The 26,874-nt window shown below is 44.8% G+C and overlaps 1 protein-coding gene across 1 annotated transcript; it reads right to left on the reverse strand.

Moving 5' to 3' along the window:
- Window positions 1-308: 308 nt before the first annotated feature.
- Slc1a4 (solute carrier family 1 member 4) lies at window positions 309-26,500 on the reverse strand. The gene is made up of 8 exons (XM_004849965.4): window positions 25,742-26,500; window positions 14,948-14,990; window positions 13,569-13,625; window positions 11,411-11,577; window positions 7,690-7,923; window positions 7,097-7,291; window positions 6,355-6,489; window positions 309-3,032 (listed from the first exon to the last, which is right to left on the reverse strand). The coding sequence occupies exons 1-8, from the start codon at window positions 26,266-26,268 to the stop codon at window positions 2,798-2,800; spliced, it is 1,593 nt and encodes a 530-aa protein (XP_004850022.2). The 5' UTR covers window positions 26,269-26,500; the 3' UTR covers window positions 309-2,797.
- Window positions 26,501-26,874: the final 374 nt, after the last annotated feature.

Genomic DNA, 26,874 nt, shown 5'->3' on the forward strand with positions numbered 1-26,874 from the left:
TGTAGATGCTCAAGAGCTGCCAACTTAGTTGTTCTGAAAAGACTTAACTATGGAGGTCTGTAGCAAAACTGCGTGCTATTTGCCAGGCCCATGGGTAGCTCGAGGTTCACCAGTTGGAAGCTAGTGGCCTCAGAGGGGTCGCTGACAACAGACCCTGCAGCAGCTTTGCCCACCTGAACCAGCCTACCCTGCCTCAGGGATAAGGAGTAAGAAAAAACCCACTGGCCACCCCAGGCTATTCCCTAGAAGAGCAATGCTCCCAGGTCAATGCCCCTTCAAACACAAGACAGGAATCCAGGACAGCAGGACCCAGTAGAAATACTGTATTTATCTTTGAGGACTACTAGATCTTAAGGCAAGTGTCACATGTACAAAATAGTCAGAAATGAACAGTGAACAGAATTTACAGCAACATGTTGGAAAGAGAAGGGCAGGGGAGACATTTCAGACACTGCACAGTGGAATTTTCCCCAGTTGTTACCCTGGTCTATTGACCCCTCTGTGAATGGAGAAACAGGGAGACTCAGCACCTTCTCCCTCCTCTACTGGCTCCAGGGGGGGGGGGGCGTCCAGAGTGTCACACAGAAGCAGCTTTTCCAGACCATGGTGGTGTAACTGTTTAACCAGTGGGCTTCACTGGCCAGATCTAATCTCCTGGCTTTGTATGAGTCCTCTTCAGAAATGAGAAAATCAGAACGCCAAAAACATACAATTTACAGTGCAGGGCTTCTCCATCCAAACTCAAACTGGCTTGGATTGGAGCTAAAACAATACACACTCACACACATACATGGATGGGTATACACACACACATAATATACATGAAAGAAAAGAGTCACTGAAGCCTGAAAAATAGTGGATGTCCATTTACAGTTTGGAATCAGTGTGATTGTTTCCCCTTTGAAATCAGACGGATACTGGCAACAAGCTCTAGCCAGAGGGTAAACGCTTCCAGGGACCTCGCTGCTCAGTTCCTGGTCCCTTCTGGCTGCATGGGATACTGGAGTGGCTTAGCTGGTTTAGGAGAGCTGGGCCTGCCTACGGGCTGGATCAGCCCTCTGCCTCCTGGCTCTTCCTACCCCTTCCACTTGGGCACAGGACCCCCATTTAAAATGTAGGGCCAGTGTGGTACACACAACAGGGAACACGAGAATGAAGGAGGCTGAGCACTTGGGGGCTTTAACAGCCTGTTGTGAGTGGGTGACAGAAACTGCCTGGGGCTGAGAACCACAGTGAAGTCAGGAACCCAGAAATGTAGCACAAGGTGCATTGCTAACCCATTAAAAGATGAAGGGCATCAGGAAGAGGCTGCATTGATGCAGGTAACCATGCAGAGAACTAGCGCCATGATAACCGTTCTAATGCATGAAAGAACAGAGCCTGCTCAGGAAAACTGCTGTCACCAGGAAGACGAAGCCTCCGAGGAGAAGGCTGTCACTTCATTCTTGGAAAGATGAAATGCTCTTGCGGGGGTCAGTGTTTGATAGCTAAGAAATGAAATGATCGTTTTCATGGATTTACAGTTTGCCTCACCAGATCCCTTTGAGGTAGGTAAGAGGCAGGTGACATTAGCTCCATTTTACAAAGGGTAAAGTGAGGCCCCAAAACTTGCTGCAGGTCCCACCATGAGTACACCAACAGCCACAGTAAAGCAGCAGACGCTTGGGTCTTCCCTTCACTAGTAACACACCATTTTCTAGGAGCCCCCTCCCCTAATAAAAACTGAGGCACCAGGTAGGAGGAGCATGGACCATTTTGCTGAGAATTTTAAACTTTGATGTACTGGCAGGCAGGGGGTCCTTACCCTTGGGCATCAGCCAAAAGCCAGGGGGCCCAGGATCAGAGGCACCCCACCTCAACTAGTGTATGGATTTATTTGTAGGGGGTGGGTTTGTCTTTGCAGCTTTGTTTTTGCTGTCATGAAGCATTTTAGGGAGGGTCCACTCAAATTATAAGGCAAACCAACATAGGTGGTAGATGTGATGACATCTCACACATTCCTGGAGAGAGGCTCCTCTGGCTGCTGGCAAATCAGAGTGGATGGAGATACAGCTGAAGTCCTGTGAGAGGCTCAGGCCTCAAGCCGAAAGGTGCCCAGGGCTGAGATGGGAAGGGGACACGTGTGTGTCTCGTCCCGATTAGAGAACCCTCACGCCCCTGCCTGCTCTCCCTCTCCTTCCTTTGACCTCAGAATTTAAATTGTTCCTTAACGCTTCTGACCTGAGACCTCAGCAGTGCTACCACCACCTGGAGTAGTTCTAGCTTGACACTGGGCAGCACTGTGGCTCCCCCAGAAGCCACCCACACTTAGTTGCACTGCAACTCTTTAAACACCTGAGGCCCAGCTTGGCAAATTCTGGCCAACGGTAAGAATTTGGGAATTTCTCCAATTACTATTGTTCATGAGGAAACGTGACAGATGACTGCAGCCCTCCTTGTTTTGCCCAGAAGTACCCAATGCAGAGCTGACCAGGGGCAATGAAGAAGAATATGCCTGTGTTTTCCCAAGCTTTGTCCATAGGTCCTGGGGAGCCTGGGACTCCTCAAGCTTGGCAGCTCAAGAGGGCATTTTCCAAACAGCCCTGGTGCACCTGCTGCTGCACCTGGACTGGATCAAGCCAAATGTGAGAGTGTCCTGGTCCTCTGTAACCAGTTCCTGCTGGGGACCCCAATGCCTATGTAGAGAGGACAGCCTCAAACTGGTGACTGGGCCAAAGCATTGCTCGGGAGACTAAAAATCTGTGAGGGCCTGTGCCCATGTCTAATGGGGTGGGTGCCAGCCTGTGGCCCAGCCCCCTCACAGCACCGACTCCTTGGACTCCACTTCTGGGGCACTGGCCACAGGCCCGACGGGGTTCTGGTGTGTCACCAGGGGTGACGTCTCCTCCTCGGACTTGCAGTTGGGGACGGCTTCCACTTTCACCTCACTCAGTTCCTGCTCTCCTCTCTTCATGGCCTTCTGATTCAGGTGGTGGAGAATGCCTGCGCCCAGGGCATCCCCTTCCACGTTCACCACAGTGGTGGTCCGGTCCCTGGTGGGAAAAGAAAAGGAGGTGTCATATCCAACACCACTGCCAACAGACAGTGGGGAGCTAGCCCCGTCACAGGGAGGCTGGCTGCCACACCAGCGAACTGAGTGGGAGAGGCCCTATTTCCTGGAGGGCATGCTCCTGAGGGACTTGTTCTAAAGGGATTTTCTTTGAACATTTTCTATTCTTTTTTCACTTTTTTTTTTCGGTGTGTGGTGCAAAGGATCGAACTCAGGGCTTTCCATGTACAATGTAGGCAAGCACCATATCACTAAGTTGTATCCCCAAGCCTGATCATGTTTTCTTTTTCTTTTTTGGTTCTGGGAATTGAACCTAAGGCCTTGTGTGTGTCTAGCAAGTGCCCTACCACTGAGGTATATCCCCAGACCTTTAAAATTTTTGTTTGTTTTTTGAGACAAGGTCTTACTTATGTAGTTCAGGCTGGCCTTGAACTATGTAGCCCAGGCTGGCCTCAAACTCACAGCAATCCTCCTGCTTCAGCCTGTCAAGTGCTGGGATTACCAGAGTGTGCCACCACACTTGGCAATATTTTTTAAAATTCAGAAACAGGTCTTGCTACATTGCCCAGGCTGGCCTCAAACTTGCAGTGCTCTTACCTCAGCTACTGAGTAGCTGGGCACCATGCCCAACTCATTTTTTTACTCTTATAGACGTAATAGTCCCTCCTTGTAGAAAACTTGGTAAAAAGGAAGTGTAAGGAAGTAAAAGTTGAGCCAGGCGTGGTGGTGCATGCCTGTAATCCCAGCACTCAGGAGGCTGAGGCAGGAGGATTGCCTCAGAGTTGGAGGCCATCCTGGGCTATATAGCGAGTTCAAGGCCAACCTGAACTACACAGCAAGATCCTGTCTGAAAAAAAAAAAAAAGCAAGCCACTTACTAGTATTCTATTTCTCTTAGCAAAGTGGTGTTGACACTGTGATCTAGTTCCTTCCAGTCATCTTTGTGTGCATGTATTTTATACATAATGGACACCATTATATAAGATTGCATACAGTAGTGTTATCCTGGTGTGTTATTCTTGTTCTTATTTCAGTGCTGCTTCACTACTAGATTTTTTCTTTTTGAGACAGGATTTCACTAAATTGCCCAGGCTGGCCTCAAACTTGTGATTCTCCTGCCTCAACCTCCTGAGTGCTGGAATTACAGGCATGCACCACCACACCCAGGTCACTCCTGGATACAAACCAGCCCTCATGTGCATTCCATGGCTGTAGCAAACATCACTCACAGAAAATAGCACTGTCCTTTAGAAGCTTGTTACCGATTAGCCCAATATCTGCTCCTGTGCCTGGAGCTCAGAGAAGGTACTGCAGCCATTTTGAAGAGAGGGGAGAAAATGTGATCTCCCCTGAGGATATGATGGGCCAAAGCCATGGCTGTGGGATCAGAAGCTATGGGTGTCTGGAGGGCTTGTGTGGCTTCAGGTCTGTTGGGCTGGCAGCTTGGGGCCCATGTCCCTTCCTTCTCCATGCACAGGAGACAGCTGGGGAGGAAGGAGATGGGCCTCAGCCCACACTGGTGTTGTCCGAGTCACCAGCTCAGGGATGAAGCTCTTGCTGACGAGGTATCTGGACAACAGGAATCTCTACTCCACACTCCGTTCTCACTCCTCTGAGGAGCCCCTAGGATTCAGAGCAGCTGCTTTAAGATAGAAGAGCTACTGTTGCCTATGGGTAGATCCAAGAGCCCAGGGCCAGGCACTTGTGTTCAGATTCCCACACACCTGGCTGTAACTAGCCTGGCAGGAGTGTCTTTCTTCACTGCTGTGGACTGAAGGGTTTCCCATGTGCCCAGTATTCTGGGCACAGTGCGAGTGCTGACTCATTAAGCCTCACCACAACTGTGTAGCTTCTACCATGATTCCCATTTCACAGATGAGCAGACCAAGGCACAGAAGAGTTCACAATAGGCACCAACTACATGGCGAGGCCCCAATTTGAACCCAGGTGCCCAGGCTTCAAGCCTCATTTCCTCCCATGTGCTCTGCTATCTCAGTATCAGTTCCTCTGCCGACCTTCTCTGTACAACAGGTGTTATTTACACCTGCCAAAGGTATTGCTAGACTCAAGGAATCAAAATCCAGAAATTCCTTTGTGTCTTATTTATTTCATTGTTTGAGACAGGGTCTTGTTATGTAGTACAGGCTGGCCTTGAGCTTACTATGTATCCCAAGCTGGCCTCAAACATGGTGATCCTCCTTCCTCAGCCTCCTGCATAATGGGATTATAGGCCTTTGCCACCATACCTGGCTCCTTTATGTCTTTACAGGAGCCTTGGAGCCTGGTCCAGATCCCTGCCTTGCCTGACTCCTCTGCTGAGCCTGACTGGAGCCCAACTCGCTTGCACTAGCAGGGTTCCCTTTCTCTCCTCACAGAAAGTGCTCCTCGGATGTTTCCAGGCCAGGGACACCATTCCTGAAGGACCACTGCTCCTACTACTTATGGCTTCCATGCAGCCGTCAGCTCCACAGGACTTTGTGCCTCTAGGCTGTGCTGAGGGCCTGGCACTGGATCCTCACCTCACTGGATGCTATGAGCAAGTTCTCAGCAGGGGGATATATAGCATGGTCATTCATGGATTTTACAGGGCATTTGACCCTCACTGTGTTTAACTTCTCCTAGTTCTAACTCTGGTCTTGCCAGTTCAACTGTAGGCTCTTTCACAAGGCAGAGAGCATGTTTTAAATTTCTTTGCATGCCACATCCCTAGTGGAGTGTCAAGCTCCTAGGGAATCCAATAAGGTTTTTTTTTTAATAGTTGTTATAGCTTGTATCTAGATGTCCCCCGAAAGCTTCATGTTGTTATAGGTGCAGCTTTTCAGAGGTGGCTAGATCTAGAGAGTGTGATATTGAGATTGTGTGATGCTGGGATCGAGGGTGTGTGATTACTAAATTTGTCTACTGATTGGTTTGGCACAGTTCTGGATAGGATTAAGGGTGCCCCACCCTTAGGGCAGGTAGCCTGGATAAGATATAAGGGGCATATTGCTGAATGCTGCCTTCTGCCTGCCATGAGCTGTTTCTCCTCTGTGATGCCCCTTTGCCATGTCACCCTGTGTTGGAGCCAGCCAATGATGGACTGAAACCTCTACAGACTGTGAGATAAATAAACCTTTCCTCCTTTAACTTTGGTGTCAGGTATTTTGTCTCAGCAGGGAAAAAAAAGTAGCTAAGACAATTACGTCCTTAAAATTAGCTACTTATGGGACCAGGGATTTAGCTCAGTGGTTCCGCCCCCTGCCTCGAAAGTGCAAGGACCAGAGTTCGATCCCCAGTACCAAAAAAAAAAAAAGATTAGCTACTTACACAATCCAGTCCACAGCCAGGATTAGAGAGAGGTCTTGGGTGGGCAGGCCAATGGCTTCCAGGATAATGGCAATGGTGAGGACCCCTCCAGCTGGCACGCCTGCTGCTCCAACACTGGATGCTGTGGCGGTCACTCTGGGGATGGCAGAGAAGCCTCAGTCATTATCATGGAGCATGGAGGGGATAAAGAAATACAGAACATGGCAGCTATGGCTAAGAAACTGAAAAACCACACCACCACAGGTTCTAGGAGCTAAAGAGATGATCCACTCTTCAAACACAGTCAGCCCTCCATATACTTAGGTTCTGCATTCATGGATTCAACCAGCCATGGTCAAAATTGTATCTCTGGTAAACATGTACAGACATTTTTCTTATCATGACTCCCTAAACAATATAGTATACCAGCTGTTACATAGTACTTACATTGTATTATGTATTTTAAGTAATTTAGAGATGATTTAAAGTATGTGGGGAATGTGAGTAGGTTATATGGAAGAACTACAGCATTTTGGGTGAGGGATTTGAGTAGCCTGGACTTGTTATCTGTTGAGGGAAGGTGGTGGTCCTAGAATCAATGCCCCAGGATGTGGAGGGATGACTGCAATGAATCCATGCTGTCCTCATTTTACAAACGAGACACCAAGTTATGGTGATCTGGTTTTTCAATGGCGATTAAAAAAAAACAAACCCTCAAGTTTTATGCTCAGCCCAAAGATGACAGAAAGAGTAATGAGCTTACAGAATCGTGAAAATCTGTCCTGCATTCAGCTCCACGTTGTTGAGTTGGGCAATGAACACCGCAGCCACACATTGGAAGATGGCTGCCCCGTCCATGTTCACAGTGGCCCCAATGGGAAGAATAAACCTGCTGATCCTCTTGTCTACACCATTGTTTTCTTCAATGCACTTTATCATGGAAGGAAGGGTTGCTGAGCTAGAAATGGAAAAAACCCGAAGCCAATCATGAGAACGGCTGCTCTCAGCCGGGCTACTTCATAACTCATCTCAAACCCTGGAACAGAGCAATTAGCACCATCTGAGTTTCTGTCTCTCTTCCCTTGAACTAAGAGGGGAAACCAGAACTGGTTCAAAGTTTCTAACATAATATAAAGCTTTGTTGACTCTCAAAGTATTCAAAATATGACTTCCTGGTTTTACTTGTTATATTATTTGCTTGGATTCACCTGTTCTAATTTTCTCAAGAACCATATATTGCCTCAGAGCAAAATGTTGCCAAGAGGACAAAGAACTGGCTATGTGTCTCCCACAGGGTTCACTGGGTTCCATGCCGATATGGCTCGGAGCAGCTGAGGGCACCTCGAGCCCACTCACCTGGAGCAGGTGGCAAATGCTGTTGCAAATGGCGTGAGAAGGCCCAGGAGGAATCTGAATGGGTTTTTTCGTGTGAAAACAAAATAAATAAGTGGCAGAACAATTACTCCATGAATAATGTGGCCCAGTATAGATGCGAAGATATATTTCCCAAGACTGGTCACCAGCACAATGATGTCCTTCATTTCCACGATCTTGCTTCCAACTAGGAACATGATCCCCACAGGTACATACCTAAAGCAGAAACACAGAGGACCTGTCAGGAAGGTGGACTGGAGGGGCTGGGGGTGCTGGCCCTTCCCAATACAGAAGGTAGGGATTTTTCAACTAGTCCGTTTCCATCTCTCCCTAGGCTAACCCTAAACACAGAAAAAGATGGAGGTAGACTATACCCATTTTATAGGTTGTGAGACTGAGTGAAATGAAGATGACTTGTATGGGTAATGCAATCAGAACCAGAATGAGATTTCTTTCCCTTGGCTACATACGTTCTCAACAGATGGGTGCCACCAACCATGCAGGGTCCCAGCAGAAAGGCCAGGAACTCAATATCAAAGTCCCTGGGATTGTGAACTTTGACATTTGGTTTTGCTTGGGCTTTTCCTGAGAACTCAGAAACACAGAGGACTAACATCAACTTCACAGAATTGCTGAGATACAAATTGAGCCAAAGCTGGGACTTCTGTAAAGTTTTACATTCCTTGTGGTTTGGAAAACATGATCCCGTGGGAAGAAGTCATTGGTAATGACCCTCTGGGAACACGCTCAGAACGTGAAGGGTTTTTTAAAGGCAGGAGGGGAAGGAATGAGGGGTACCAAAGAACAAAAGTCAATTGTTTTGAATGTAATATCAGCTCAGGAAGAATTTTATAACTATTGACTTTGTAAATTTCAAGTACATAGGTAATAATGTCACATAGTTCAAATTTCAAAGGGTACCAAAGTGGATACTGTCAAGTCTTTCATGTCTGTCCTTTCGGTGGCATCCAGTGCAGAGAGCCAATGCCACTGTTATTTTTTAGTTTTCCTTAAACTATGTTATTAATTTTAAATCCCATAGTCATACACAAATACATACTCCTTTCAAAAAGTTAAAACATTATAGATTAGACCCAAATCCAGACCCCTCTCAGATAACCACTCCTGCTTCCTATGCATTCAGATAGGAATGTATTTAAATCTTATGTTTATTTTGCATCCTACATTATGACTTTGAGATCTTTTTAGGTCAGTACTTAGAAATCTACCTCATTCTTTTTCTTCTTTTTATGCAGTACGAGGGATTGAAACCAGGGACACTCTACCACTCACCTATACCCCTCAGGCCTTTCATTTATTTATTTATTTATTTATTTATTTATACTGGAGATAGAATGTGGGTCCTTGAGCTTGCAAGGCAGGTGGTGGAACCACTGAGCTAAATCCCCAGCCTTTATTTGTATTTTGAGACAGGGCCTCATTAAGTTGCCCAGGTTGGCTTTGAACGTGTGATCCTTCTGCCTTAGCCTGCCAAGTAGCTAGTATTATAGTTGTGCACCACTACATCTGGCCTTTTTTATTGTGGTGAAATATATATAACATAAGATTCACCATTTTAACGATTTTTTTTAAAGAGTAAGATATATTTTTTGAAGGAGAGACAGCTCCTGCCAGAGAGGGATGGGAGGGGACACCTGGAAAGTGAGTTGCCCCCATTTTAACCATTTCTTTCTTTCTTTTTTTTTTTTTTTGGTACTGGGGATCGAACTCAGGTCCTTGCACTTGCAAGGCAGGCGGCAGAACCACTGAGCTAAATCCCTGGCCCCATTTTAACCATTTCTAAGGGTACAGTGCAGTGGCCTTCAATAAATTCCCACGGTTGTGCAACCATCACCACCATCCATCTGCAGCACACTTCCATCATGCAAAGTGAAACTCAGAATGCATTAAACAGTAACACTCCCCCATCTCCCTGCCACTTGGCTCCTGCTAATCATTGCTCTGCTTTCAGTCTCTATGAATTTGATTCTTTAGGTACACAAAAGTAGAATCATACATCATTTGTCCTTTTGTGACTGGTTTATTTCAGTTACCATAATGTCCTCAAGTTTCACCCACGTTGTAGTATGTGTCAGAATTTCCTTAAGGCTGAATACTATTCCATTTTACAAGTATGCCACATTTTATTAGTCATTCATCAACTGGGGTGATGGACACTGGGGTTGTTTCAACCATTACCTCACTATTTAAAAATATTTCTACAGAATGAAAATACCATTAGTTATTTTGCCAGTTTTACTGGTAGACATTTAAATTGTTCTTAGGTTTTCATCAGTACAAATACCACTGCACACACGCCTCTTTGTGCCCACAAGCCTGTCTTCTTTAGGTGGAGACACCAAGAAGTGATTCTACTTCTTGGTATCTTAGTGGTACAGTACTGCCAAATTGTTCTCTGTGGTTTGACACTCAGCAAGATCTGCTTACTGATACCTACTTATGTAGGTATCAAACTGAAGGAACCACTAAACTGGTTTCCAATTTGAAAACAAATTGTCCTGATCTGGGAATATTACTTTCTTGCACAGGATTTTTTTTAGTCCAAACTTTGGAAGAATTTTAGACTCAAAATATAAGCCAAGAAAGAACTTGACATTGAATGAAAAAACTTTTTCCTTTCTGATAATACTAGTTTTCTCCCCAGAACAACAATCATATAACATATGGCATATTTGCAGTGACAAAGTCAGGCTCTGGAATTTTTAGTCTGAACAAGAAAAACACCACTGAGAGGTCACTCAGTTTCAAACTTCTCCTAAAATTCTAGCTGTTCCCATCTCCATCAAGGAGAGAGAAGTTCTGGGTTTTCAAGGGTTGACGATGAGGAAATACTTTGTGTGTGAAAACATAAGCTAGTTCTTACCAACTAATGGGCAGAAGCTAAAAGCCACAGAGGTCTGGCTTTCCTTGTGAAGTAGCAGGAAAAGCTTCTGAGGTATGAGTAGTAGAACTGGTATGATTTCTGGGGGGTTGCTTTGAAGGAGCTAGTCAAATTTTTTTTCATCAGGAATCAATCTAATGGTATTTATTAAACAATCCTCCTTTCACTGATATTATACAAAGAAACATTTATAAATTAAAAGCTTAGTAAAAAAAAAAAAAGACCATTCCAAGTTTACATACCCACAAGGTGAAGATGGGCTTGTCCTCCACATTGTGAAATGCTATACTGAGGGGTCTCTATATTTTTTTTGGTGCTGGTAATCAACCCCAGGTCTTAATGCATACTAGGCAAATGCTTTACCACTGGACTACACTGTCAACTTGTGAGAGGTCTCTTTGAAGTTTGAAGTCTAATGAGTCTTCCTTTGTGCAGCAGATAGCAAATTGATGGAATTCATTGATTTACAAGATGATAAGGGCACTGTATATGATATGGGTACTGACTGAAATGGGATGATGGTGGGAACCCATAAATAGATGACCAAGATAGAACAACTAATGAGTCAGTTTGTGCTCCAAGGACATGACTAGCAACTATGGAGCATACCTAATTCCCAGAGGTTCTGGACAAGAGAAGTCTTCTCCACTTCCATCACCTCTGTACCATGCCTGGCCTGTACGAAAGCAACCACATACAGAGCACTGGGTCAAGGAGCCCAACAGGACAACTTAGAATGTCAAAGTTGGCTCCTTTTCTGAAGGTCAGGAAAAAGAGAAGAGGCGGTGGGGTGACACTCACCACATAATCCATGACACCAGCACCATTGTTGCCTCGTTGAAGGAACTGAAGAAACGGATGAGCTCTTCTCCTTCAGAGCCCAGTTTCTTAAGGGCCACTCCTAAGACTAGGGCAAAAAGGACCAATCCTAAAATGTTCATCCCTTCGATCTCGGTACCAATGGGGATCTGCAGGACCAGAGGAGAGAGAAGAGTCCAGGATCACAACAGATGAGTGAGAATTTAAGGGTATTTACTTGGCATCTCCATCTGACTGAAACACCATCCGGAATAAGAAAAGACTCATTTTCTTTAATCCTTAGTGATTTTATGAAGAAAAGGGTAGAAAACTTAAGGGGGGAAGATGGTGTGGAGGATACAGAAAGTCAACAGGTGAAAGTTTCACCTAGTTTACTCTGGAAGCTGTTTAAAAATAGGGAGAAGCTCACAGGTCAGCAGCATTCCCAGTGGGGAAACAGTAGTGAAGGCCACATCTGCCAAAACTTGTAGGGATTGCAGAGATAATTAGTGTTCTAAGTGAATCTTAGTGTTATAAGATTCACTCTCGGTGTTGAATAGTTTGAATCAACCTTGGAAGACCATCATTTCAGAGAATTAGGAGTGGGGATAATAAATCCTACCTGATCAGGTTGGCCTAGGCTCAAATGATATGTCAAAATGGAGGGCTTGGACTGTGCAGGTGGCACCCAGAGCTAATCAATCTAATGGAATTTATTAAACAATCCTCCTTTCACTGATATTATACAAAGAAACATTTATAAATTAAAAGCTTAGTAAAAAAACTTAGTAAAAAAACTTAGAGAATGGGCCTACGTGACATCCACATCCCAGTGAGCCAAGCTGTGGAAACCAGGGATTAGCAGAGAGGCCCAGCTAGACCACCACACTCTCTGCGACCCTTGAAAATCAGTGATCACTGATTAAATCAACATGTATGAACAGGGGTGATGGCAGTAGTGGTTGTTAGGATGTACAAGGTTTTCCTCAGGATTGTGGTGTCTTTCTGGGAAGTAATCCTAGGATGCCAAGAATGGCAAATGCGCTGAAAGGTTCAGGCAATGAAGTACAGACTCTCCTACACTGAAAGTTTTCTGAGGATCCCACTAGACATTCATATGGGGGAAAATCTTGTTATAACAATCTGAGCTTGGGCTAACTCCATTTTACAAATAAATAGATTTTTTTCTGCAGTTTTAATACGTATTGGACTTTTCAATAATATCAAGTTGATATAAACTCAAGGAAAATTCTATTTTGTTCTGAGCTTTTATCAAGTGTTGTCATTTTAGGAAATTGTGTCACCAGAAGCCAAAATGCTAATATCCAAGGGACCAGTATAACACATGTCAGTCTGTAGTTGTAGCTGTGGTAATCAGGATGATTCTATATGCAGATAAAAAATATTTATTTAGCATTTATTTCAAAATGTACAAATAAGGAAAAATGTATCAACAGTGTTTAGTTGAATTCTGTTTCACTGCTCCTTTCTATCTATCTACCTACCTACCTATCTGTCTTGAGACAGGGTCTTACTTTGATGCTGTGGCTGGCTGGAGCTCCTGACTGAAGTGATCCTCCTGCCTCAGCATCCCAGGTAGCTGAGACTGTAGGCACACACCATCAAAAACGGCTTATTTCAGTGCTTTTAAATCTAAATTTATTCATTCCAAGTTGATGCAAATATCTGAAAACTTCATTATGTCTTCTAGTATAACTGTGCATTTACAAGGTAAAATATGGATTATTTTATTATAAATTATTTTTATTTCTCCCTTGTGCTACATTGATTTAAAAAAATGAGTAGGGGGAGGTTGAGTTTCTACTTATATTTCAAGATAGTATAAGGGGTGTTAGAAAATATTTTATAGATCCTCTGAGGATTCCAGTGCTATCAGTGCAGGCACTTGGCCATGGTGGTAAATAACCTAAGAAGCAAGTCCAACTTGTTTGGTTTTTTTTTTTTTTGGTACCAGGGCTTGAACTCAGGACCTTGCGCTTGCAAGGCAGGTGCAGTGCCACTGAGCTAAATCTCTGGCCTGCAAGTCCAACTTGTAGGCTTTAAATAGTCCACTGAAACCCTAAAGCTCCATCATAAATGTCCCTTAAGAAATACTCGCTTTATGAAGATCTTTCACAAGTGATCTTCTGGAGAGACTTACCTTTTCAGACACATTTCCAAAGCTGGTGTGGTTGACCACATTATAATTGGTAGCGTACTGTGATGGAAAAGAAGAGAATCAATGTTAGTGGCCAGGATAAGCCCTACCCAGAGGGAGGGCATGGCTGGCCTCTGGCAACTTCCAGCAATACTCACACTGAGAGTTCTGGGCATGCTTCACTTGGCTGGTCTGACAGGGAGCTCAGAACTGTACAAAAGTTACATTAAGACTAAGGCAGCACATCCTTCAAGAAACTTCTGGGTTATTTAGGGACCCAGAGAAACAGAGATTGCTTGGGCAATGGTTTGGAGATATGCTCAATTTCCTGCTGATAGTCTGATTATTTCCAATAGTTGATCTATTTTGTGATACTTGAAGAAATCCGGCACTAATTCCATAATGCCAAAGTTCACTTTGCCATGTGTCATTTCCTTTTCATTCATTTATTCATGTCCCACTTTGTTCCAGAAGTTATTTGAGCATGACTGCTCTTTAGCATCTGTTTCTAGGGCTGGGGATGTACCTCAGTAGTTTTGCCACCTGCTGCACAAGAGCAAGGACCCAAGTTCGATCCCCAGTACCAAAAAAACAAACAAACAAGCAAAAACAAACCCAGCATATGTTTCTAATCTGGCTTGGGCCTCCACTCATCAAAGCAAGGAATGTGAGATGAGATGGCGACTACTGGCTAAGTTATCCAGGAGACTCATTTATTAGAAGTGAGATTTCTCTCTCTCACCTTTCAACAGTTTGCTTGACTTCACACACCTCTGCACAGTGCCCACAGGTACTGCTTGTGGCAGCCTGCACTATGGAGTGGGATCTATTAGAGTCCAGTCCTTCCTCACCCATACTAAGGGCACCTGCTTTCAGAACCTTCAAGAGGAGCTTGTTTGGAGGTACAAACCTGGGCTTTGTGCCTGCCTCTTATGAGCTCTGCCTTTGCTCAGCTTGACTTATCAAGGCTTCAGAGAGGCGGAGATGTTCAACTGAGACTATGGATGATTTTTTGTTTCCTTCCACTTTTCTTTTTGTATTTTTAGTTTTTGTAATGAGCACATATGACCTTTATAATAAAGTAAAAAGTGGAAATGTATTTTAAAAAATTCTATAATATTTGACATCCTAAAATGTGATTTGAGGCTATTTCCTAAGTGCCTAAGTGATATAAGAAGATTTTGAAATTAGTGGGACATTTAAAAGTTTTCTTTGCTTATTCTTTTGTCTTTATTATTTTTTTATTCCAGGTGCCTATCAATAATAAGCTTAGGACAATTGTTAAACACATGGTCCCTCGCTAGTCTACTTAACTCGACAGCAGTGATTTATACTTTGCCAAATACATGAAACTTTGATGGGGGAAAAGTATCAAAACTTACTGTGCGGAATGATGCAACCACAAGATTTGAGGGAAACAGGTTTCTGTTGGGAAAGAAAGGATTTTGTCAGTATTCTTAAAATTCAGTGTGAAAGTGTCTGGTTTGAGACATCCATTCCTAATAGCCTAATGTGTTGTTCTCTCTCCTTCGATACACAAGCAGATATGGTAGTCTTTTGCTTGACTTAATCACCCCAACTGACCGCAGCTGCTCCCCAACAATAGCTACTTCTGAGTGCACCATTCCCCCCCCCCCCCAGTACTAAGGATGGAACCCACGGCCTGTGTAAGCCAGGCAAGTGCTCTGGCACTGAGCTACAGCCCCAGACAGGTGCACATTGTCCCCTGTCTCATGATGTTCCTTGGGCTTCAGGCTTAAACTGTGTCCGATCCAACCTTGATGGTTTCCTTTCACCTCCCTTCAGGTTAAGCCCCACTGCAGTGCTTTGCAATGGCAAGTGGACCTGCCTGCTAGCAAAATCCCAGGGATTCTTTTGTTGCTGCAATGAGTAAGAGCCACTTCTAGAATTGAGGGAAGAGTATACAGGGCTAAGTGGCAGGTCCCAGACATCTGTCCTGAGAAGCGCAGTTAAAATCCCATACAATGAACTGTCTCAAGGCCTTTATGATTTCCAATGAATCCATACATAAAAACACAATGAATCTATACATAAAAACCTTATTTATAACTACCTGAGCCTGGACTAACTCCAAAACCAGGTTTTTTTCCCTTTGCACAATTTGAACGTTCACTGAATTTTCCAGGAATGCACTACTATATAAATTATTGGATGATGATTGTTGTTGTTCAGAAAGTTCCAAGAATTGCTCATCTTCCTAGAAAATCACATCACCAATGGCAAATTGTAGGATCTGAGTCCTTAATTCTGTACTCCAATATTAAGTATCAGTCTGCATTATAGATACTCATTAGCTGTGATTCTAAATTCAGGAGCAAGCATCCACTCCCTTTCTTTAAGAATATATACTTATTGGGCCAGGGATTTAGCTCAGTGGCACTGCACCTGCCTTGCAACCACAAGGTCCTGAGTTCAATCCCTGGTACTAAAAAAAAAAAGGGAAAACGTATATACTTATTGAAAAGTTGTTTTTATTATAATTATTTTCCTTTTATCTTCTGTATTAGTTAAGTTATTATATTTTGAAATACTTCCTGAAAGTAAAATTTACTTTTGGATTCATTTAGAATGAGGGATGTAAAGTATTGTCATAAAAGAAAGGCAACAGAATTAAGTCCAAAATCTATTCATATATTTTCTTTTTCTGTGGTACCAGGGAATGAACTCAAGGCTTCCACACTGAGCTACATCCTCAGCCCTTTTTTATTTTTGAGAGAGGATCTCACTAAATTGCCTAATCTAGGCTTGAACTTGTGATCCTCCTGCCTCAGCCTGCAGAGTTCTGGGATTACAAGTGTGTACCACCATGCTCAGGTTATACAAACAGTTTTTATTGAGGGTTTCCTTTGGATCAGGTTCTGTGTGGGATGCTGGTCTTGATATAAAAGAAATTAGATAGACCATTTGTTCTATCTACTTTCTATAAGAAGAGTAAGTCTAAAACAAAAGACTCAGGTTCATCTTTCATAATTTGTTCCAGACTACCCACTGATTCTTTCCTCTGTGGTTGGGTTGTCCACCAGCACAGGGACCTCAAGGCAACTATGTGTAGTACTTTGAGTTTCAGAGTTGGACAGGTACAACCCAGTAGCCACAGTCCTGAGACGACTTCCTGATCTTCACCCCTTTGCCTGATCTCCCCTCCTTGACTGTGAGTGGGACCTATGACATTTTTTTTTTGGACCAGGGATTGAACCCAGGACCTTGCGCTTGCAAGGTAGGCATGGTGCCCCTGAGCTAAATTCCCAGCCCTACTTCTAACCAACAGAATGCAGCCAAGAGCACAGGATATCCCTTCCATTATCTCTTACATACAACTGTTAGCTTCCATTTTGCTAGCTGAGTCTTCTAATTGTCTACTGGGCTGACACACTTTGATGAAGCAGGAGCTATGCTGGAAAAACCCACATGACAAGAAACTAGGTACCAAGGCACCCCATCCAACCCTCAGAACTGAATTCTGCCAACAACCACATGACCCCAGAAGCAAATCCTTCTCTAGTCAAGCCTTTGGATGAGACCCCAGTTCTGGCCAACACCTTAGTTCCAGCTCTGTAAGAGACTCTGAAGCCAAATGCCAAGATTCCTGATCTCTGGAATAGTAAATGCGTGGGAGTTTAAGCTGCTACATTTGTGATCATTTGTTATGCTGCAGTAGCTAACTAGTTCACCAGCCAACAAGATGAATGAGATGCAAATATACTTCACTAGAACACTCCCAGTACCCTCACAGATGATTAGCATTTAAAGGCTGCAGTGAGTTTGTTCCCAAACTTACTTGCCTGTGAAATCTGAATTGCTTTTAACATAGAGAATGCCAGCAAATACACATGTGAATTTAAGCAGAAAAAGGTTATCTCTGGGTGAATTAACTGTCACAAAATTGTGATCAGAAATTTCATTCTTATCAAGGGTATAGTTACTTAATATACTTCCATCGGGTAGTGTTTGGTATATTGGGGAACAGCAAGTTATGTTTGTCTATTATTTCCACAAAGCAACTCTTACCTATCTCAGTCTTGTGGGCTAGGTTTGGTATCTCATTTCTCTTTCCTGGTCTAATCACAGGCAGAAAGAGCCCGTTTCAAAGTTTCCCTGTTCCGCTGGGGATGTAGCTCAGCGGTACAGCGCCTGTCTGGCAAGCACGAGGTCCTGAGTTCAATCCTCAGTACCAAAAAAAAAAAAAGTTTCCCTGTTCTACATCCATCACCTGACAACTCTCAGGAGCTCCCAGACTGAGCTGGCCACAGTGTTCTCAGTGAGGACAGGGAAGTTAAGGAAATAGCCAAGGTAGAAAACCACCTTTCCCAAGGGAATCATTTCCCCTACAAATATCTCCCTATCCTTCAGGCATTAGCTGATTTTTCCACTGTTGTAAGCACAGCCTTTCTCACAGTCTGGAAATGGACTCTTCCAAAGACCACAACAGTACTTACTAAAATCCTCCAGGGCTGGGGATTTAGCTCCCATGGCGCCACACCTGCCTCAAAAGCGCAAGGTCCTGGGATCAAACCCAGGAAGGGGGGTTGGGGGGAATCCTCCTGTCCTGCCTAGTTTTGTTTTTGTTTTTTTCCTGCCTGGTTTCTTCCTCTCCCCCTCCCCCTCCTCTTCTTCTTCTTTTTATTTTTGGTACCGGGGATCAAACTTGGGTCCTTGAGGTTGCGAGGCAGGCGGCATAACCACTGAGCTAAATTCCCAGCCCCCTGCCTGGTTCTTTATCATGAGTGATAACCTGGTACCATTTCATCCAGAATGGCCTCTAATTCAGAACCTGTTTTCAGGCCATCTATGAGATCCAACGGAAACAGAAGGGTACAGATGATATGGCAATTACTGCCAAAAACATCAGGTTCCTAAGAAGAACACAATGTATTTTGGCAGTTCCTGATAAAGTTAAATGTATCTTGGGCTGGGGATTTAGCTCAGTGGTGCCACTAATGCCTTGTAAAAGCAAGGTCTCAAGTTCAATCCCCAGTACCAAAGGAAAAAAAAAAAAGTTAAATGTATCTTTACCATACAACCCAGCAATTGTACTCCTATTTACCCAAGAGAAATGAAAATATGTATCTGCAAACAGGACCTGTATGTATAATGGCATTATTCTTTTTTTTTTTTTTTGGTACCGGGGATCGAACTCAGGTCCTTGCACTTGCGCAGCAGGCGGCGAAATAATGGCATTATTCTTAATAGCCCCAAATCCCAAATGTCCATGATAGATGAATGGAGAAACAGATTGTGATATATCCATACAATGGAACCAACTACTGATACACACAAAAAACTAACTACCAATATACACAACATGGATATAGCACAATGCTAAGCAAAAGAAGCCAAAGACAAGGACATAATGAATGATTTCACAGACATAAAACTCAAGAAAATCTAACTGATAGCAATAAAAAGTTCATGAGTTGCCCAAGGCCAGAGGTGGAGGATGGAGATGGCTGAGAAGATTGTCAGGTGGTGGCAATGTTTGGTGCATCAGGTGTGTTGATGGTTATGTGAATTACCCATTTCTCAAAATTCACTGAACTGTATACCTAACTACCTTTTTTGGGGGGTACTGGGGAGTGACCTCATGACCTTGTGCTTTCAAGGCAGGTTCGGTGCCACTGAGCTAAACCCCTGGCCTTTTTACTATATATAAAACATACCTCAAAATTGCTTAAAAAGTATTTAAAAATACAGTGAGAATTGCAAAGGAGATTCTATAACCAAAAATTACATGCATTCAATGGGTGCCTGCAGTCTCCTTCAATGACAGCACAGTTTCAGAGAGCAATCCCCAGCATGGACAGTGAGCTGAAGTTCAGGCATCCAAAGAACATCTTCCTTTCATTGGTTGCCATGGACCAGAAGTAGTTCCTGTCAGCTTCCACAGGGCAGAGGCCAAGGCAGCAGGAGCCACAGCTGTAGGAGTGGAGTGTAGCATTTCCGTGGCCCTCTCAGCCTCTCTCCTGGGGCTTTCAACACATACTGTGGTGAACTCCAGCCTTTCCTGATACCTGTGCTCTGGGATCAGCTGCTTATGAACATGTAAGCAGCTCTGTCCTCAGAACTCTGCCTTCAGACACTTGTCCTAACTGCTCATGTTCACACAGTAATGTCACAGGCTTTCAAAATAAGGAACACTCAGCAGAATGGACTCTAGAGGTGACCCCTCATCAGCACACAGAGGCCCCAAGGTCTGAAGGTGATCCATCTCCCAATCCTCCGCCTAGACCAGCACTGCCCTACAGGACTGTGTATTTCTGCTGTCCCATGGTAGCCTCGTGGCCATTGAGCACTTGATATGGGACCAGTGATACTGAGAAACTAAATTTTTGTTTTGTTTTGTTTTGTTACCAAGGATCGAACTCGGGGCCTTGCGCTTGTGCAGCAGGTGGCGAAACCACTGAGCTTAATCCCCGGCCCTAGAAACTGAATTTTAAATTTACATCTAAATGAATTACACTTCCATAGCCACTTGTGGCTAGTGTCCATCCCACTGGACAGCACAGATGACTAGTTCTGAGGTCCAGAGCCTGAAAGTGAGGACCAAGTGGTTTTCCTACACCTGATGTTGCTTCACTCCTTCTCCCTGGGCATTAGGGGTTATGGTTTCTAACCCACAGCACTTTGTCTTATTCAGGTTCACAAATTTTTCCTTTCTGTTGTTTGACCTGAGAGATTTACATGAATCACATAGTCCCACATATGTATTAGACCAATGTTTCTCAAATACAAATAGGCCACAAAATCAATTTATTGGAATTTGGTATTTTTTTTCCCCCTTTCAATTTTGAGACAGGGTCTTGCTAAGTTGTCCAGGTTGGGCTCAAACTTGTAATCCTCCTGCCTCAGCCTCCCACAGTACTGGGATTGCAGGCTTTCACCACCCCACCTGACTCTTAAGATTTTATAAAAAATGAAATACATTAGACAGAATGGAAAATATCAGCATGTATCACACATGAAATATTATTTGGTGGATCTCGTCTTAATTGGTGTACATGGGGTAGAGTGAATGTGGGTGGATGCCATAATGTAAGAGGTATTTCTCACTGTGGGTCAAAGTAAAAAAGTGTGAAAATGCCAAGATCATACTAATAAATCCAGAGGCAGACCAAATTGGGACAGAATGGCTAGACAAGCCTCTCCACTGCTGTAAGAATTTTTAGAAACATTATTTTAAACAAACAAATCTAACAGGTGTGAGGCAAGGCTGAATGGGCAAAGGCAAAAAGGCTGTTTGGGTTACTGTGCACACTCCTGCAGCTCAGTATGAAAAACTTCAAAAATATCCTTTTATTATACATCTGGTGCTATTTGTTCTTCAGGTCGTATTATCAAGGGTGGTAGGCATTTCCCTGCTCTATATGAGAAAAATGTAAAACAGTTTACTTTTGCTTAGGTATAACAAAAGTTTCAGAAGTTATTTCCTTCTCTTTAAGTTCAAAAATGCTGTTCTACAGAGACTTCAAAGACTCCAGAACAGGATAGGGTATGATGTATATACCTGATAAATATTTATTAGCTTTAGTGTTGTTTTGGAGCCACTTAACAGGGATGTCCCACTTCAGATCCTGGTGCCCCACAAAACTGGAACCCAAGGAGGGGCTGAGCGCTGTGGGCTCATGATGATGATGATGGTGATGATGTATGTGTGTGTGTGTGTGTGTGTGTGTGTGTGTGTGTGAACTTTCTCTTTAAGGCCTACATTTAATTTTAGATTCCAGCCAGAAACACTAGAGTTGGACTCATGGATGAACTTTTGGGGGAACAAGACTAAGAACTGTCCTCATTTTCTGTATCAAGTAGCCTTCATCTGTCCCTGAGAGGCTGGGACATGCTAGAATATTAGCAAGGCATTCAAGCATTAACTCACATAATCCTCAACACAGTTCTAGATAGTTGGTATTATTATTAACCTCATTTTACAGATAAGGAAACTGAGGCACAGAGAGGCTAACTGACTTGACTGTATACAGCTCTTAAGTGGTAGAGCTGGGATTTAAACCCAGGTGGCTGACTTTAGTGCTTTCTCTTAATCATGACCCCAGCTGCCTCCCTGTGTGTATGCTCTTATCATCTTATTCAGTTATTCTCCTCGGTGGTAGAAGGAATGGCCAAGGGTTAAAAGCTTTTCTTTTTCTTTTTTAAATTACAATCTGTTATTTTTTTCCTTTTCAGTGCCTACTTAGGGTGAGAAACCTCTGTTAATTCAGATTCTTGCTGGGTGTGCTAAGACTCTTACCTTGTGTATAGAAAAGAGAGAGGCATAGTTAAAGTAAAGCTGCCATGGTCAAGATTTCAAAGAAATGATTCACAATTCACTCCTTTGACTGTGCAATAGCTAGTTAATACTGGATCCCAGTCTCCGATTGGTTTCTCTACACCTATACAAGAAATGTGTTTTCTGAGGCTTGAGAGGTCACCCACAATGGCACCAATCAGTCCATCCTGCCTCTCTGTGAAGGGAAAGACCCAAGCATTGTCTGCTATTGAGAAAATGAGCAGGGCCGGGTTTAGCTCAGTGGTTTCGCCACCTGCTGTGCAAGCGCAAGGACCTGAGTTCGATCCCCGGTACCAAAAAAAAAAAAAAAAAAAAGAAAATGAGCATAAGGGGAGAAAAGCCTAGAAAACCACGAAACAGATACAATTCCTACGCTGCCTACCATGTACCTGGCAGCAGCCAGCTACATGACAGAAGACTGTGGCTCAGAGCCATTCTGGCTCCAGGGCAGACAGGAGCCCTGGGCCAGGTGCTGTCCCTACCTGACTCCTTTGCAGTTAAGCTTCTAGTTCTTCATTTGAAAACTACAAACTTTATAGCCCAAAGGAATGCATGTTTAGAAGCCAATTGTCTCAATCCCTTCAATTTACAGCTGAAATAAAACAAGACCATAAGCATGTTGAGGAGAGGCAAAAGAAAAGAGAAGGTCAGTGAGGATATATGAGGATTTTTGCCCCATTTCATACTGGAAGGCTCTTCTGTGCTTGGTATTCTCCATTTTCTAAATTTTTCATAGTGTGATTCTATTAGTCCAGGATATAGTCATTATTCACTTCTCCAAATGCCACTTGGTTCCCAATACACTCAAAGCCTACATTAGCTTCAATGAGCTCCCCTAAACAGTCTTTTCTTCCCAATTTCCCTCATTTATCTCAGGCTATAGAAAGAGAACATCCCCTTTCGCCCACGTGAATGGGAAAACCCAATCTCTATTACATTGCTCCATTTATAGAAAGAGCAAGCATATACCTGGCCAGCCCTGTTCTAAGAGCTTTACAAGCATATTTAACTCTCAAAAAAAAAGTCCTATGTGGTAGGTACTATCATGATTTCCACTACAAAGATCGAAACGTTATGGACATGTTCCACACCAGTAAGCATTGGTGGGGATCAAGAAGTCCTACAATGGCTGGTTTCCAGAGAACCTGTTCTATCTCTTTGATGCCTAAACTATTTCAATTTGGACAGAAGTCAAATCCAATCAGCAAGGTCACACACAGTTCTGAAAGTCCTGTTCCAGGTTCCTGGGCACGGAGCTCTGGGGGCTCAGGAGGACCCTGATTCTCCCACCTGCCACCTGCTCTGTGCCGTGGTTCCTCACCCAGCTCCTCATTCTATATTGTTATCTTGCATCCACTGTGTTAGGAAAGCAAACCACTCATAAATCACATTCTGAATTAAAACAAAACCACACACAATGAACACCTACTATCTTCATCTCTGTCTGATCTGTAGTTCTGTCTTTAAAAGACAAACTAGAAATCATGGCAGAGAAAGCCTGTGGAAATTCTGGGATGCTCCACCACAAGGAAGGGCATAGACTTGCACACAAGGTCTTGGTGGCAACTATGTCAACTCATCAGAAACTTTCCCCATTCTTCCAGGTGTTACCAGGCAAAAGGGCCTGCAGGAAAATGAGCAAGGCACTGACTTACTAATTCACATAATCTTCAAATCAATCTCAGTCCATCCACACCCTGTCTTCATTCACATGCCCACAGGCCAAAGAACATGCCCAGAGTTACATGTACTTGCCATCCATGAGGTTCTGAAGGAAGCAATTTTTAAAAATTGGCCCAAAGAATTCCCAGATCAGGAAGCATTTTCAGGTGGCTCAGGTCTCAATTTCATCTCCCAGCTGCTCAGCATGCAACCCAACCTGAGCAGGTACATGTATACTTTTCTTCAAACAAGGGGCTCAGCCTCAACTGCTGGTTGGTGGAAATGGACACCTTCCCAGACCCAATTGTAGCTTCCCTGGGTCTTCTTTTGGCCCAAAGCAAACATTTCTGAGATAGTGACAACAGACCAGGAATGAGACATCATTACTATAACATGTTGACTTGGGAAAAGAGAAAGTAGGAGAAATAGCCCTGAATTGTGGGGCAGGAGACCTACAGTCCTCCTAATCCTTCGTTTGATAAGCTGATCCATGACTTTGAGCAAATCACTTAGTTTCTCTAGGTCTCAGTTTCCTCAGCTGTAAAGCAGGATCATACGACCTATCCTGTCTTTACCCGTGAGCTGCTGGAAGCAGATGAAACAATACCTTTCCTATCAAGCTATGACAGCCTCTGGAAGCTCTCTCATGCAGGTGTGGCCCCAGTCACTGAGAAGGTGTACCTACATTGACCACTAAGATGCAACACTTGCTTCAGGAGCTTGACTAAAACCTGCAAACAGGAAGTCCTTTCTGGGGCTGGTGGTCATGAGGCATCTGTCTCTGCTTCAGCCCTGGCTCCTATTTTTTGGCTTCTGTCTCTCTCTTAGAACGCTATTGAGATGCCCTATGAATTAGCATCAGTAGGGCAGAGCTGAAAAATATAATCCCTTCCTGGGCCACAGATTCCTGAAAAAGAAAGGAAGAAAGAAAGACTTGAATCCCATAGTTACCTTTTCTTCCTGCATGAGCTGACTGATGCCTGAAGGTAAGAAGCCAAAGGTACTTTTGACCTTAGTCGATGTCTATTTCAGTACCCACCTAAAAGTCCTCAAAATTTAAAAATTCTAAAGATTCCATCAAGTTGTCAGAGGACAGAAGCTGTGATCCCATCAAAGTTCCTATATGCTACCCTTATTGCCCTTTTGGCAAGAACTTTTGGTCTTTTTCATCCGGTTTTTTTGTTGTTAAAAAAATACAGATGTCCTGTATTTTTGTTGTTGCTTTAGATAAACAATCTCTTATGTGGCAGACAGTCGTCACATTTTCCAAATGGAAACAGCAGCTAGGCAAGTCACTTTGCCCAGATTTGCTGCTTTTCACAGACTCAGTAATGAGGAGTTTTGGCTCAATAACTCAAGACAACATACCTTGAAGGCTCAAAATCCAGAATTAGCAGAAACTTGGAGGGTGAGCCAGCTGGGCTCCTCACTCAACCAAACCTGGTTAGATCAGTAAATGCCTGCAGGCTGCTGTTTCCTCAGCTCTGAACTTTGGATTAACCAAGAAGCCAAAAGAGGCGAGGATTTAAATGGAAACTACATTGTATCATCTCACGGGGTAAAATGAGTAAGTGAAACCAAGTGAAGATGGTCTATTCTTTACAGCTCACACCTCCCCACAAAGAACTTACAATACCTGCTGTAACCCTGACTGGGGTAGACAGCAATCTGTCCCAAGTCCCTAGAAGAGGCTGTTAGTGGGCAAAGAGCCCACGTAACTAATTCTGGCCCCGTGACCCTTAGGTCCACCAACAACTCTTCAGAAAACTGCCAGCTTCCTTTCCAGCCCAAAGGCTGAATCAGGCAAAATTTAATCAATGTTCCCAGGAGCTTTTGGGCACTGTGGGGAGAAAATGGGGTGAAGATACCTGAGTCGTGGTGGACATTTTTTTTTTTTTTAACCGATGAGGGCAGCCTGAGAGTATAAAGAGAAAAGCACTGGTAGGACTCTCCCCCATAACACACATCCACCCAAAGGTGAGACCGGTACTTGTTAAAGGGCGTGTCCCTGCTCTCCGAGAATGACTGGGGTGCTCCAGCTGTTTGCAAACATATGGTCAGCATACAAAGACTCAAGACGTTATTTTGATATTAAAAATGTTAAAGACCACCAGCAGTCAATTAAGTCTTAAGATATATGAGTGTGTGTATGAACTGGAGGACAACAGAGAGCTGACCTTTTCCACTCCGCCTTTGGAGAAGGGGAGAGCATTACCTGACCAGGTCGAGGAAAGAGTCCACTGTTTCTTTGGGGATGGGCGGAGGCCCCGACTCCTTCAGGTCCAGACCGCTGGACTGAAGGGACTGCGCATCAGACCCTGGCTTGATGATGAACGCCAAGGCGACGGCGAGAGCCGAGGCACCCAGGGTGGTGAGGCCAAAGTAGGCAACGGCGATGCCGCCCAGCCTCCCGAGGGAGCTGGCATCGAGAGAGGCAGCCCCAGACACCAGGCTGCAGACCACTAGCGGCAGGATGATCATGCGCAGCATGCGGAGCAGCATCTCGCCAGGGAAAGCCAGGTAGATGACCTGCGTGGGGCTCAGCTTGAGCTTGCGAAGCGCCGCGCCCAAGCCCGCGCCCGCCAGCACCCCGGACACGGTGAGCAACACCAGCGCGTGGCGCCGCAGGAAGCCGGCGCAGCGCCACGCGCGTCCCGCTGCGGTCCCCGGGGCGCCGGGTCCCCCTGCAGGCCCCGCTTGGGCGCTGTCTAAGTAGCCGTTGGTCTCGCTGCTCTTCTCCATGGCGCTGCCCAACGCTGCAAGCAGCGGGAGGCCGGGAACTTGGGACCTGAGAAAGACTGGTTCCCAATGAATGGATCTGGTGAAGCTAGCGGTGTCTTCCAGTTATGCCTTCAGGACAGTGCGAGAAGGGCGAGGAGAGTCGTGAGTGGTGGGTCCGACCTCGGAGTAGAGGATCTCGCCGCGCGCAGACTTCTCTGCCACCGTCTGCTGAGATGATGCAACGCGGGGCCCGCGCGGGATCACGCAGTCCCAGAAGGTGGGAGTGAGTCAGAAGCCGGCAGAGCCCTCCCCCGTCGCCACGCCCCCGGTAGCTCCGGCCAATCACAGCCAGGAAGGCGCCGCCGCGAGCCCCTCGCTCCGCCCCTCGCTCCCGCTCCGGTCGGGGAGCATGGGGGGAGGGGTTGTCCCAGCCGGGGGGCGGGGGAGGCGTGGGCCAATCCGGGTGCCAGCAGCCGCCTCGGGCCCCTGAAGCGCCCGGGCTCCTGGCGACCGCGGGGGCGCGGCTGGAGCGGACTGTCCAGGCTTGCTGGTACCTGCCAGGGCTTCGCGGAACCGGCCGGGGTTTGGGTTTTCGGAGTCTGGGTTTTCGGGGTCTGAGGGCCTGGA

The sequence above is a fragment of the Heterocephalus glaber genome, unplaced genomic scaffold, assembly GCF_053883595.1.
Source record: "Heterocephalus glaber isolate CG9 unplaced genomic scaffold, H.glaber_assembly_v1.0 deba00001457, whole genome shotgun sequence".
Classification (NCBI taxonomy): domain Eukaryota; kingdom Metazoa; phylum Chordata; class Mammalia; order Rodentia; family Bathyergidae; genus Heterocephalus; species Heterocephalus glaber.

Excerpts from the sequence above, each read along its gene's own strand:
- Slc1a4 (XM_004849965.4), bottom strand. The coding sequence starts at position 26,268 with ATGGAGAAGAGCAGCGAGACCAACGGCTACTTAGACAGCGCCCAAGCG. Across the intron at positions 13,626-14,947 it reads TGGTTGCATCATTCCGCACA|TACGCTACCAATTATAATGT; the intron begins GTAAGTTTTGAT and ends TTTCCATCACAG. Across the intron at positions 6,490-7,096 it reads GGACAGATTTTCACGATTCT|AGTGACCGCCACAGCATCCA; the intron begins GTAAGCTCATTA and ends TGCCATCCCCAG.